The sequence below is a fragment of the Mustela erminea genome, chromosome 2 (assembly GCF_009829155.1).
Source record: "Mustela erminea isolate mMusErm1 chromosome 2, mMusErm1.Pri, whole genome shotgun sequence".
Classification (NCBI taxonomy): Eukaryota; Metazoa; Chordata; class Mammalia; order Carnivora; family Mustelidae; genus Mustela; species Mustela erminea.
In genome coordinates, this window is record NC_045615.1 from 129127149 (window position 1) to 129140264 (window position 13116).

The window sequence follows — 13116 nt, forward strand, 5'->3', positions numbered from 1 at the left end:
CCTTCCTGCGAAGGAACCCGGGATATGTAGTCTTCCTGTGTGTCCAGAAGACCAGGCCACAAATAAACAAATAGGCTTGTCTCTGCCAAAACAGGACTCCAAAGCGTCTCCGAGGTGGCCAGTGGAGTGTAGCGTGGATCCCCGCCAGCCCCCACCCCTCCACATTCTCGCCGACCAGTTCACACTCGCTTCTTTGATTCTCCAGGTGGCAAACGGGAGGATCCAGAGCCTGGAAGCCACGGTTGAGAAGCTTCTGAGCAGTGAAAGCAAGCTGAAGCAGGCCACCCTCGCCTTGGAGCTGGAGCGGGCGGCCCTGCTGCGGACGGCGGAGGAGCTCCGGAGGCGGGGGACGGCGGAGCCGCACGCGCCGGAGCCGGACTTCGTGGGGCCCAGGCCCGCAGGCGACTGACGGCACAGGACACGGCCCCTCGCCAGAGCACGGCTGCAGGGGAGCCTCTGCGGCCGGTCCTCGTGCTGTCCAGGCCTTAACTGAGAGGGACAGAAGATGCCGGAGGGAGAGAGCGAGGCACGACGCGTGCTTCTCAGGGAGGACACTGGCTTGCCAGCATGCAGACTTTCTGAACTAGAACTTGCGAGTCATGGGGATGGAGGTCCCAATGTTTTTGTTGTTGTTTAAGTTGCAATCCGTCCCTTCTTCAGTCCCGATTACTGTACCCAGTAGGTTTAGGTGGCACGGATGTGAATAAATGCGCCTTCGAGTTTCCTTGTTGCCTCCTTTCTCAGCAGCACTGTGCTTGCGAAGAACAGCGGGTCCTGGGCCGGGGCTGGAGCTCGAGGGGAGTCCTCCGGCCTGGAAGAGGGGCCGGCGCTCATCCGTGTGGGTTTGTGGGACTACACCCTCTGGTCCACAGCAGGCAGACGATGCAGCCGGCCCCTGTCTGTCTGTCCTGGCTGCGGAAGCCCCAGAGAACCATCCGGACGTCTTGAATTCAGCACTCTCCTGGGTATTCACTGAAGTCTGTCTTAAAAAAAAAAAAAAAAACAGTTTTCATTTTTTTTACTTAGTCCTTAAGTATCAAAGTCATTGTAGATCAATGTTTTCTGGGTAAATCACCAGTTCTTAGGCTCACACCAAGTGTTGCTAGGGAGCGACCTGCATCGTGGACTCCGATGCGTGTATTTCTTTGTGGGTTGTTGTCGCCCGGTCAGGGCCGGGTATTTACTTTTGCTCTTGTGTGAGGCAGGTACTGTGAGTCCCTTTGAGGGCACACCCTTGGAAACACATTCCCCGAAGAAGTAGCCTGGTGTGTCAGGATTGTTGTGGACGCCAGAGAGATGGCTTTGGAAAAAAGCCATCAGCCTGAAACGCAATCAGTGGCAGCTGAGCACAGTTGTTCAGAGCAGGGCTGCGTGTTCTGACTAGGACTCACAACATGGTGACCCTTTCCCTTGGGGGATGAGAATCCTGTGCCTTCAGCAAGCAGAAAGCCACTCACAGCCAGTGCGGCTTCCTTGGATCCCTGCGCAAGGCTTCCGCACAAGCGCACTCAGAACCGAGTCAGGGCCCTCGGAGCCCCTTTCCGACAGCAGGATCACTCTGGTCTTTGCCATTATAGTCCCCTCTCGTCCACAGGGGCTTGTCGAGACTCTTAGCAGTGCGCGTCTTTCAGCCCGAGGTGAAAGGAGGGATTTTCATACTCAGAGTCATCCCAGATCTCCCCAGACATTTCTGAGAGTGACACGCGCACTCCCCAGTGCCTAAAAGTTGGCCAACATTCAGGACTCCCCACGTGGGGTATAGTGGTTCTCCTCACAAATCAAGATGCCCAGCCCAGGAGCTTCTATCCCGAGTTGTTCCACCAGAAGAATTTAGAGGAGTTAATATTTGAGGGCTTCTTTCCCCATTTCACTCTTTGAGTCTTTAATAATGTTGAATTTTGGACGTCTTCTTACCATGACTCAAAAAACATGGACCCTGCATTAAATAAGGAACGAAACAGCGATAAATCTCTGCCCACACTTTTATGGTGTCTGTTTTACTTATTGACTTTGGTTCTTTGTTTTTCAGGCCAGAGAAGGGAAGCCGCGAAGGCGTCCGAGGTGTTGGCGCCTTGTGTTCCCAGTATGGTTACCCAAGTGCTAGTTACGCTATGGCACCTCGGTGGGTGCAGGACTGGTAGCCCCCATGAGACCAGCCCCATCAGTCACCGGGGCCCGTGGGTGCTGGGAGGTTGCACAAGCCCTCAGATACAGGTCAGACAGAGGCTCAGCCCATGTGGGACTCAGGGAAAGAAACCTCCATAAAGCCAATTCACGTTACTGTGTGAGGATTTGCAGAGGCCAATTCTTCAACAGAGTGAATATCATGCTATTTTTCTCTAACACCCAACTGTATGCGTGTGTATGTGCACATCGAGGTTGTCTTTCTTTTGCTACCAATTATGTTTTCTTTGACTTAGGACGCTAGGAGCCCACCGGAAGCACACTATTACATACACTTGTATTTGTAAATGCGTGACACACGTGTGTTCTATGTGCTGGCACTCAGTGCTTTGGACGAACACCCAGCCCCAGGCCCCTCTTAGGGCTGTGAATGGAAGGAGCAAGAGAAAATGAGGGTGCAGAGGGAGCTACTTGAGTTAGGAGGAGTCACCAGTAGGTCCATCCGAGAGGCAAAGCACATGCAGGGCCAGAGTGGGCCAGGGCAAGGTGGCACGCAGAGAGCTCTGTGGGACGCTGTTGCAGCCACAGGGTGATCGTCTCTCAGCATCTACAGCCAGGTGTCCAGTGAGGGGCCTGGGGTCAACACTTGGAAGGTCAACACTTGAGTAGAAGAAGTGGAGCAGAGAAGTCACTTTTAACTACCATGACCTTCAGAGAAAATGGCTCTTGTTTCCTTTTGTTTTCCATGTCTCAACACAAGCATGTCTTTGAGCCATGTCTGACTTAGAGCCACCAGGGAAAGGGACTCTGGGACAAGCTGGCATAGAACAAACTACTTTTGGAAACTGCCTGATACGAATGAAAGCAGGCGCAAATGGGGGCTTTATTAGAAAGACCTCCACCCACGTGTCTGTGGTCAGTGACCTGTCACATTCAGATTCATCCATTGGTTTTTGACTTTGAAAGTCACGATGGTGAAATATCGCGGAGACAAGAGTCTGCTGGGATCCCGGACTGCCGGCCCCTTCGTCTGTTCCCCTCTGTCAAGTGTTACCAAATGTTTTGCTGGTTAAGATCCAGAAACTCTATGTGGTAAAAATAATTTACAGGCCGCATTGTCTTTACATTGATACTACTTTAAGGGTTTGTAATGGCTCCAAGTAATATTGGACTGGGAAAGCCAGAGGGAAACTTGTGCTTCCTACTAGAAAACCATTTCTGACCTCATTTGATAGAGGAAAGCACTGAGTGAGATGATGAGATGTTCAAGATCCCCTAATAATCAGCTGTAGGATCAATTAGATCCCCAGTCTCCCATCTGCTGAAGAGTCCACACTGCCCACCTTTGGAAATCATTTCTGGCAACCTCAAGCAAGATTCGGAGTAACAATGATCCGTATTAGTAAGGAGCCCCGATCAGATGCTCTCCTAAGATGCAGGGTCTTCAGGGACCTTGAGTTAAAGACAGGGCGGGGGTGGGGGGGCGGCCATGAGACCAGCCCCATCAGTCACCGGGGCCGTGGGTGCTGGGAGGTTGCACAAGCCCACAGAGGAATCCTACTTCACCAGGGTCTAAATTAGGTACGGTGTTGGCTCCCAAAAGACGTTTCCTTTTTACCTTGAGACTTTGAAAACCCTTGCATTGTAATGTATTTAAAACAACCAAATTTGCCTTTGGTTTTATAGAAGTGAAATTTTCCATTTATGTCAAGTTTCTTGCTGCCATCTTTGGAAAAGATCAGAACGATTAGGGAAATGGAAGAGCTCTGGATCAACCCCAACAGTGGTTCTTTGGACAATTTGAAACTGGTAACAAAAGATGAGGAAGAATATTCTTGGTATCCAGGCTTCACAGCACCTGCCTTTGTATCTCTGAACTGAAGAACCAACGATTTTGGTTGTAAACTCTTATTAGCAAAGTTTGAATTTATGCCACTGTATGCATATTAAAATACCTTGAACATGAGTAAGTTTTATCAAAAAAACAAAATCAGAGTACCTGGGTGGCTCAGTGGGTTAAGCCTCTGCCTTTGGCTCAGGTCATGATCCCAGGGTGCTGGGATTGAGTCCTGCATCCAGCTCTCTGCTCAGCGGGGAGCCTGCTTCCTCCGCCCTCTCTCTCTGCCTGCCTCTCTGCCTACTTGTGATCTCTGTCAAATAAATAAACATAATCTTAAAAAAAATCTAAATCAGTTGAAACAAAATAGTTTTAAAACATTGATTCTAATGTTGATATCCAGTGGTTTTTTGTTTTTTTTTTTTTAAGGTTTTATTTATTTGAGAGAGCGCAGTGGAGTGCGCACATGAGGTGGGAGGACCGGTGACTTCCCTCCCCGCCTGAGCGTGAGGCCTGGACATGTAGTGGGATCCTAGGACCTTAGGATCATGACCTGAACTGAAGGTCAGGTGTTTAACCCACCAAGCCACGCAGGCGCCCCTCTAGTGTTTCTAAGGAGAACAACGAACCCCTGATCATTTTAAAATACATTTTTAAGACTGTGACACAGTAATTCATATGTCAGCTCCCAAGTCCAGCCTAGTTCGATTGTTGGTTTCAATGCTAGAAAAAGATGGTTTCTGCATTCTAAATGAAGGAAGGGCACTTCTGCATTCTAAATGGTCATTAATTCACTTTTATTCACCAATTATGCACAGGTGTTTGTTAAAATCCAGCTAGTAGATTTCCATCCTCTCTCATGGCTAAGGCAAACGAGTTAAAACATGTTACAGTTTTTTTTTTTTAATATTTTATTTATTTAACAGAGAGAAACCACAAGTAGGCAGAGAGGCAGGCAGAGAGAGAGGAGGAAGCAGGCTCCCTGCAGAGCAGAGAGCCCGATGCGGGGCTCAATCCCAGGACCCTGGGATCACGACCTGAGCCAAAAAGCAGAGGCCCTAACCCACTGAGCCACCCAGGCGCCCCACATGTTACAGTTTTATGTGTGTGTGTGTGTGTGTGTGTGTGTGTGTGTGTGTTTAAACCAAGGACTTTAAAACACTCAAACTCTTCATTTGGAAAGTTTTGAGCAAGTTATAAAAGCATCTCCACGACTGTTTGAGCAACGTTTACATGGGTTTTGGCCAAGAGATGACCTAAGTACAGCAACACTTCCAAACATCCTTTTCTGAAAAGCTCTTTCCACAGAACTTTCCTGCAGTCTCGTCTTGGGCTCCCCATGCTTCCCCCTGCCCCCCCACTCCCCCACCCCCATCAGGGCCCTCCGCTGTCAGTAATGGGGCAGGGGTGGGGTAGGTTCTAGCCTGCCTCCCGACACGTGATCTCACTGCTCTCCACCCTACCCCGCACCCTGCTCCACCCCGCCCCCCCCCCTGCTCCCCGCCGTCCCTTCTGGGGGTCAGAGGACCTGCAGGAGAGCAGAGAGAGCTGGATGGCTCGCAAGTTAAAAATAGCACCTGTGATTCACAGCACCTCATTGCTGCAGTGCCTTAGCTTTGAACCGGGGAGACAGCCTGGACTGTCCGACAGGGTTGGGGACCAGAGTTCTCTTGTTTCTCCCAGATTCAGCTGCATTTCCTCAGCCTCCCGTCTGTGTCCTGCCACTGCTTTTGCCTTATTCCACATGCACATCCACATCAACCAGATTGCCAGGTCTTCTTCCTGCTCTTCTTGGCATTTCTTTCAAACATTCTTTGTTTCCCATTTCTTCCAACTGTAGGAAAAGCTGACTGGTTACTGTTAGACTCTGGCTGGGGCTGTCAGCCACCTGCAGGGTGACCGCCCAGGTCCCATCGTGAGGAATCCGCGGATGGAAAAGCAGCACAACAGGGAAGCAGAGGCAAGCTTGCTTGAGCTGGGCGGGGAGGGGTCCATCTGAGGACATCAGATTTCTGCCCTCCTCGGGCCTTCCGGTACTTTCTACCGAGCACAGCATGATCCATTCTCCTTCCCTTGACGTACGTTGCCATCACTTTCCTCCTAGATTTCATATGCTCAGATCATCTAAACGGCTGGATTATTAGAAAGGACTTGAGCTTTTTCACTCAAGAGCCTTCTCTTCCTCCCGTCTGCTTCTGCGATCATTCTAAGATCACTATCCCCTGCTGTCTTCCCATTAAGAAGAACTGGACGCGCCCACCTCCCCACCCGGTTTCTGTAGCCTCTCATACCCGGCTTGCTTGCCTGCCCTGCTTTCGCTCTTGCCAGCGAATAGTTGCTGTGCTCCTTTCCCTGAACCAGTCCCTGATGGCAGTCCTGGGACTACATGGTAAGTGTCTGTCATCAGGGAGCTTTTGTTCAGCTGGGAACATAGGTAACTGAAACAAACAAATCAATCAGGGGGTGTGGGGGCTCCCTGCATAGAGCGGTCAGAGAAGGCTCAGCTGAGGACCTGGGATTCAAGGCGAGAGCCCAAGGATAAGGAAAGGAATCGGCTGAGAAGGAGTTGGGTGAGAGTGTCTGGTAGCTTGATGTTGGAAGAGTACTTTCCAAATGCTGCACAGTTCAGTGCTAACGTTGAATCTTGCACAAGAGACCTTTTTAAAATCCCAGTGCAGGGGCGCCTGGGTGGCTCAGTCGGCTAAGCGTCTGACATCAGCCAGGTCATGAACCAGCTGGGATTGAGCTCCGCTGAGCGGGAAGTCTGCTTGCCCCTCTGCCTGTGCCCCTCCCCCTGCTCATGTTCTCTTTCAAATAAATAAAATCTTAAAATTTAAAAAAAAAAGTCCCAATGCACTTTTTAAAAATTTAATTTAAAAATTTTATTTTTATTTTTATTTGGCCCAGAGAGAGAGAGAGAGAGCACAAGCAGGGGGAGCAGCAGGCAGAGGCAGAGGGAGAAGCAGGCTCCTTGCTGAGCTGGGAGTCGGACACAAGGCTCGATCCCAAGACTTTGGGATCATGACCTGAGTTAAAGGCAGACACTTAGCTGACTGAGCCACTCAGGCGCCCCTCCAGTGCATTTTTAACACTATGTCTTTTTCAGATGGCAAGGAAATACCAATACTTTTCAAGAGAAAACTCCCATTACTGTATAGTCCCGTAAATATAAACGATAAAACATCTGTCTCATCCAGTGACTGTTTCAACGGACCCGAGGGAATCTGCTGCTCCCAACTTCACATGAAGCCACAGGGAGGAATGAGTGGTGAAATGACACGGTGATAGGCACGGGACAGGGAGAGACCCAGTTGTGTCTGTCCGTGCGGCTGTCCCTGGCGCCCTCACAGCCTGTGCGCACGGCCCCATCAGTTCCATGCCGGACAATCAGCAAGGGGAAACCAGCAGGAAGGAGATGTTCCTTAGGTTTGGTGAGACTTCATGGCCTGAGAACCCAATGGAGAAGATGAGTCAAGAGACTGTGAAACTCTCCACAGGTAAATCCTGACCACTCACATCCCATTCTGGGGTACTGAGGAAATGTGAGCAAAGAATCACCCAGTTCCTGTGAATATTCTCTTGGAATGGGTCGAGGACAGTGGAAGAGGTCCTGCAAACGGGAATGCAGAACTCTTGGAAGAATTCTAAAACTAGCCAAAATTCCTAATTTTTTTTTTTTTTTAAATGAGGGAGAAAGTGGATGGTGTAAATGATGGTTTGTTGAGCCCTGTGAGGCTCCTGTCTGCATAGATCAGGAGAATATTCTTGAAGACATCCCTGGAACCTTCTTCAAGAGTCTTCTTTAAGAAGCCCCAGGGCTTCTCGTGTACTTCTCTTGAGCGATGTTTGTGTTTAATTATGTCAGCGGTGCAAGTGAATGTTGCATTGACATTTCCAGAACACTCAAAGCCAAATCGGTGACCCTTCAGTTAGAAAATGTGCAAGCATTTTGTTCTGACCCGTGACTCACTTTGACCCAGGCTGGTCTTACTTTACTACAGTGATTTCATGATTTCTCGCATTTTTAGTATCTTTAAAAGTCGCTGTAAAGCATTCGAGGAACAAGATGGAGCCGGGCAAATAGAAACAAGCAAAATCCGGGACGCCTGGGTGGCTCAGTTGGTTAAGCAGCTGCCTTCGGTTCAGGTCATGATCCCGGTGTCCTGGGATCAAGTCCCACATCGGGCTCCTTGCTCTGCAGGGAGCCTGCTTCTCCCTCTGACTCTGCCTGCCACTCTGTCTGCCTGTGCTCGCTCTCGCTCTCGCTCTCTCTGACAAATAAGTAAATAAAATCTTAAAAAAAAAAAAAAAAGAAAGAAAGAAAGAAAAAAGAAGCAAAATCCGGCGGTGAAAATCAGACGCTAGAGTCAGCCGGATCCAACCTTGGCTCCCTGGCCGTCAAATAGGAATCATCACAGCCATTTCATAGGGTTATTTGAATGTTTAAAAAGAGCACTGAGCACCGTCCCCGAGACAAAGTTAAGCAGTAAGTTAGCTATCATTGCACTATGATCATATAAACGAAGTGTATCCAATTCTGTGGGCTTGGCATTGGCCCCAGGCAAAATTCCTCGACAGATTGTAATCACAGTTCAAAGGTGATCTTTTAAAAACTAGTAGGATGCCCTAAGACCGTATCCTAGTTGGCCAGTATAATTTTAAGGTTTTGAAAGTGGGATGACCAAAAAGAAGACGGAAAGCTGTAGGAATACATACCTTGATCTCAGCAAAGCTTGCAACCACTTAGATCAATAACTAAGAGCTTATTTGACTTATTAAAACTTAAATAAGTTAAATCTACACGGACAGAGGACAATTCAATGGGGCTGATTCTACAGATGAAACCAGGAAGACTCTAGATGGTAGTTCCCCAGCCAGGTTACACTTTGGAACCACCAAGAGATATCTTTGTTTTATTTATTTATTTATTTATTTATTTATTTATTTATTTGAGAGACACAGAGAGAGCATGAGCAGGGGGCAGGGGGAGGGGTGCAGAAGAAGAAGCAGACTCCCTGCTGAGCAAGGACCCTGAGGCCCGGCTGTATCCCAGGACAGATCATAACCTGATCCAAAGGCCGACGCTTAACTGACTGAGCCATTCAGGCGCCCTTGTTTCACCAGTGCCTGTGGGTAGTCTGGGCTGATAACTCTGACTCTCTGGGCTGGGACCGGGGTCGTATATTTTGTTTAGTTTTGGTTTTTTTTTTTTCAGCTCCCCTCTGATTCTAACATTTGACCAAAACTGAGAACCCCTGCTGTAATTATATGGCTTGAAGGGAGCCTACAAGCTAGGGGTTTAACCATCGGACTGGACTTTGTCCGTAGCCAACCCCACCGGCCTTCGTGTCGGTGACCTACAGAAGGACCTGGGGTGCACACCGCTTGGGTGCCCAGATTCCACAAAGCAAATGCAATGAATGACGTGACGGACCGTGACTGACGTTGACAAGACGGACCCGTGACCTGATTTGAGCAAAATGCTCTGTTAATTGTCGGGTTCTCAATCCATGTGGTGGGCAGTGGGCCCCCGAGTGTAATCCCCAGACTCATAGCATCAGCGTCATCTGGGAACTTGTTGAAACTGTAAATTCGCTGGCTCTAGCCCAGTCTACTAATTCAGAAACTGTAGAGGGCGGAGCTGGCAAGCTTTTTTAAAAGTCTTCTGGGGAATTCTGGCGGCTCTAAGGCTTGAAAACCACTTGTATTGTGTGTGTGTGTGTGTGTGTGTGTGTGTGTGTGTGTGTGTGTGTGTTGTGGGATGGGGGGGAGCGGGAATCCCAATGGCCAAATACTGAGTGGGAGACGCGTGTGTTAGCCACAACACTGTGAAGAGAATCTTTTTATTAGTGACCTGTTATCTTAATCTCCTGATTAGTGATCTTTTAATTCTTGCTCTCCTGTTGCTATGAAGACCTTTCATACTTTGCGGCTGGGCCATGGACTTCCCTCTTTGGACGTCATTCAGGGTGTAAATCTGTTCACTGAAAATCCGAATAATTCCAGAAACTGTTAAATAGTGAGAAATGTTGAGTGTAGGATATGGTGATACAGTCCCTAAAAGAACGGCTGTCACCGGATGCCCGGATGCCCCCGTAGATGAGCCCCGTAGATGCATGTGAACTCTTCTGACGAGGGAAGGCCAAGTCAGGCTTTGGTCTGTTGGAGCTGTGAAGGGATGGCCGTTGTGGTTGGGTAGCAAGGGTTGAAGGGTGGGCTTGGTGAACTTCCAGGGTTTTCAGTAGGTCACTAGGTGTGTCGTGTGGCCAAGGAGCTTTTGGATAAATAGTAAAGAAAAGTAAGAATAAATGGTCACCAGGATTTAAATTTTACCCCCCCCCCATTCCATTCCATTCTCTGAAAACGGACAGGTGAGGTGGAGAAGAAAAATCTGCCTCAACGCATTGGAGGGAACAGAAGAAGGCAAAGGAAGGAGGGACCCTGCAAGGCAGACAGCTGGCCCTGCCGTTCCAGGGACCATTGATGGACATGCCCGGGCCATGTCGGAATGGGATGTGGAGGGTGAGCATACGCCTTGGGCAGTGGAGCCCATACACTCCCCACTCCTGCAGCTTCTGGAGAACTTTTGGGAAGCTCACATGCAAGGGGAGGTACAGGCCAGAAAAACCCAGACTGCCTGGGGGGCCTTTTCTGGACAGTGAATTGCTTGGAGCCAGTCAAAGTTGCCTGTGACAACTGTCCTATCTCAAGGCGCATTTCTCAGCTGAACGTGGGAGGAACAGTCTCATTCCAATGAAATGCCCAGAACAGATTTTTCGGGGGCTGTGGCCAGACTTTGCCACTTTTCACTGTGTCTTGCCCTTGGAGGGCTCCAGGAAACAGTGTCCCAAAGTGTTCTGGGGCACACCATTTTGAATGTGGCTCCTCTTGGAGGTGAAACACACGTTAGCACGCGTTAAGGATTCTAAGTCTTATAGTAGATGTGATATTGTGATTTATAATAAGAGACACACATATTTGTTCTTTATTCCGGTTCCTGGCACAGAGCTCCTAAAAGCGCTGGAAGTTCCCGTGATGGGAGCAATAAAGGTGTCATTTGTGAGGTGAATGAGGTGACTTTTGGAAAGTGCCTAGAGCTGGAGGCTGGTCTCTAGTGGCACCAATCACATGATTAGAGGGCTGGAACTTTAGGTCCTACTCCCTGACCTCCTAGGAGGCAAGGGGTCTCCTCCCCACGTTGAATCAGTCATCAATGGCCAATGATTTCATCAATCATGCCAATGAAAGGAAGCCTCTATAAAAACTCATAATGGACAGGGTTCAGAGAGCTCCTGGGCTGGTGAACACGTGGAGATTCTGGAAGAATCCATGCCCAGAGGGAGCATGGGAGCTCCACACCCTCTCCTCTCCCTTCCCCATTTCTCTCACCCCACTGATGCTGGGTTATGTATCGCTTTTTTTTTGTTGTTTGTTTTTTTTTTAAAGATTTCATGTATTTATTTGAAGAGAGATCACAGAAAGGCAGAGAGGCAGGCAGAGAGAGAGATGGGGAAACAAGCTCCCCACCGAGTAGAGAGCTGATGTGGGGCTCGATCCCGCGACTCTGGGATCATGACCTGAGCTGAAGGCAGAGGCTTTAACCCACTGAGCCACCCAGGTGCCCCTGTATAGCCTTTTATAATAAACCAGTAGGAAGCAGACTTAACACTGGTTTCCTGGGTTCTGTGAGCAAATTAACCGACTCCAAGAAAGGGGTCAGGAGGACTTGGATCTGTGGCCAGTGGATCAGAATCACAGTGACAGCCTGGACTTGAGGACGGCGCCTGATGGGATGGAGGAGGTGGGGGGTGGTCTTATAGGACCGAGTCCATCGCTGTGGGATCTGACACCATCTCTGGGTAGACAGTGAACAAACAGTTAAGTTGCGGCACCCCGGCCACTGTCTGGGAGTTGCTTGGTGCTGTGCAAAATCCCCCCACATTGGAGTTGGTCTCCTAACTATAGTAAAGAGACTTAGTGTCCACTTTTCCAATGTGTGGTCTTCCTACATATTCCCACATGACTGTGTTATGTTACACACACATGGTAAAAACACACTGCAGAAACGTACAAAGTAAAAGCCAAGTTCTCCAAAGGCCCCTCTTCCCACTTGCTACAACCCAAAGGTTCCCCTTACTAGTTTATCAGCTCTTCTTCCAAAAGCTGACCTGCATCTCACAGGAAACACCTATATGTGTGCTCATGGAAGCCTTTGAGGTTGTAAAAAACTGGGGGACTGGTGGGATGTGCCCCTATCTTCCAGTGGGTAGACGGCAGAGATGCCGTTGCAAATACCGCCCCCCCCACCCCACGAGTTCTGGACCCAGAGCCAACTTGGTTGATGGCTGAGAAATGCTGCTCTCAGATAGTGGTTTTGAAACCGACTGCTCCCCTGGAGGTTTATTAGAGCACAGATTGCTGGGGGGGGGCGCCCCCAATGTTTCTAATTCAGTAGGTCTGGAGCGGGCCCCACAATTTGCATTTCTACAAGTTTCCAGGTGATGCCACGGTCCAGGATCCAGGACCACACCCCCTGAACCTCTGCCTGGGACCTTCCTTGGGGTGGGGGTGGGGCACTTCCCCATGTCCTCCTGGGCCAGGTGGGCTCCCTAGTGCCTGCTCTTGGTGCTGCCAGAAGGCAGGGACAAGAGCCAACCCTGCCCACCCTGTGAACACTGAACCAAGAAGCAGCAGAAGTAGCAGAAATGGTTTCCACTCAGAGCCGGATGGCAAGAACCCCACGGAGGAGCCACACCCAGCGGGGTTTCTAGCGCCGTGTGCGTGAACCCGAAAAGACAGCAAGGGATTGTGTTCCTAAGAAGGAGAGAGGATCCGTGCCCCAGCCCTGCTCCGTCTCCTCTCCCTCATCACCTCTCCCCCTCCCTTAGACACACCCAGCTCCCTTGCCACGCCCTTGCCAGCTGGCCTGGGGCATTTGCCTGTGCTATCCCCTCCGCTTTGGAAACTCCTGGCCCAGACAGTCGCTTGGCTGGTGCTCACTTCATTCTGGTCTCAGCTCCAATGTTCCTCCTCAGAGGGGCGCCCCCCCCCATCACCCCAGCAGGGAGCCCCCCACTCCATCCATCCACCCCTGTGGTCTTTCTCCCCTTCCTCTGCTTCCCCTGTCCCTGTCCTTCAGGGCTGTCAACGGCGTG

The 13116-nt window shown here is 49.9% G+C and overlaps 1 protein-coding gene across 4 annotated transcripts in view; it reads left to right on the plus strand.

The window, feature by feature from the left end:
• Nucleotides 1-724, plus strand: part of TBC1D1 (TBC1 domain family member 1) — a 228238-nt gene extending 227514 nt beyond the window's left edge. For 2 of the 4 annotated variants that reach the window (XM_032334069.1, XM_032334071.1), the window contains one exon: nt 206-409. In XM_032334069.1, the coding sequence (XP_032189960.1) occupies nt 206-409 (204 nt within the window). Of the gene's footprint in view, nt 1-205 lie in introns of all 4 variants that reach the window. The other 2 variants (XM_032334070.1, XM_032334072.1) reach the window with 1 other exon arrangement.
• Nucleotides 725-13116: the final 12392 nt, after the last annotated feature.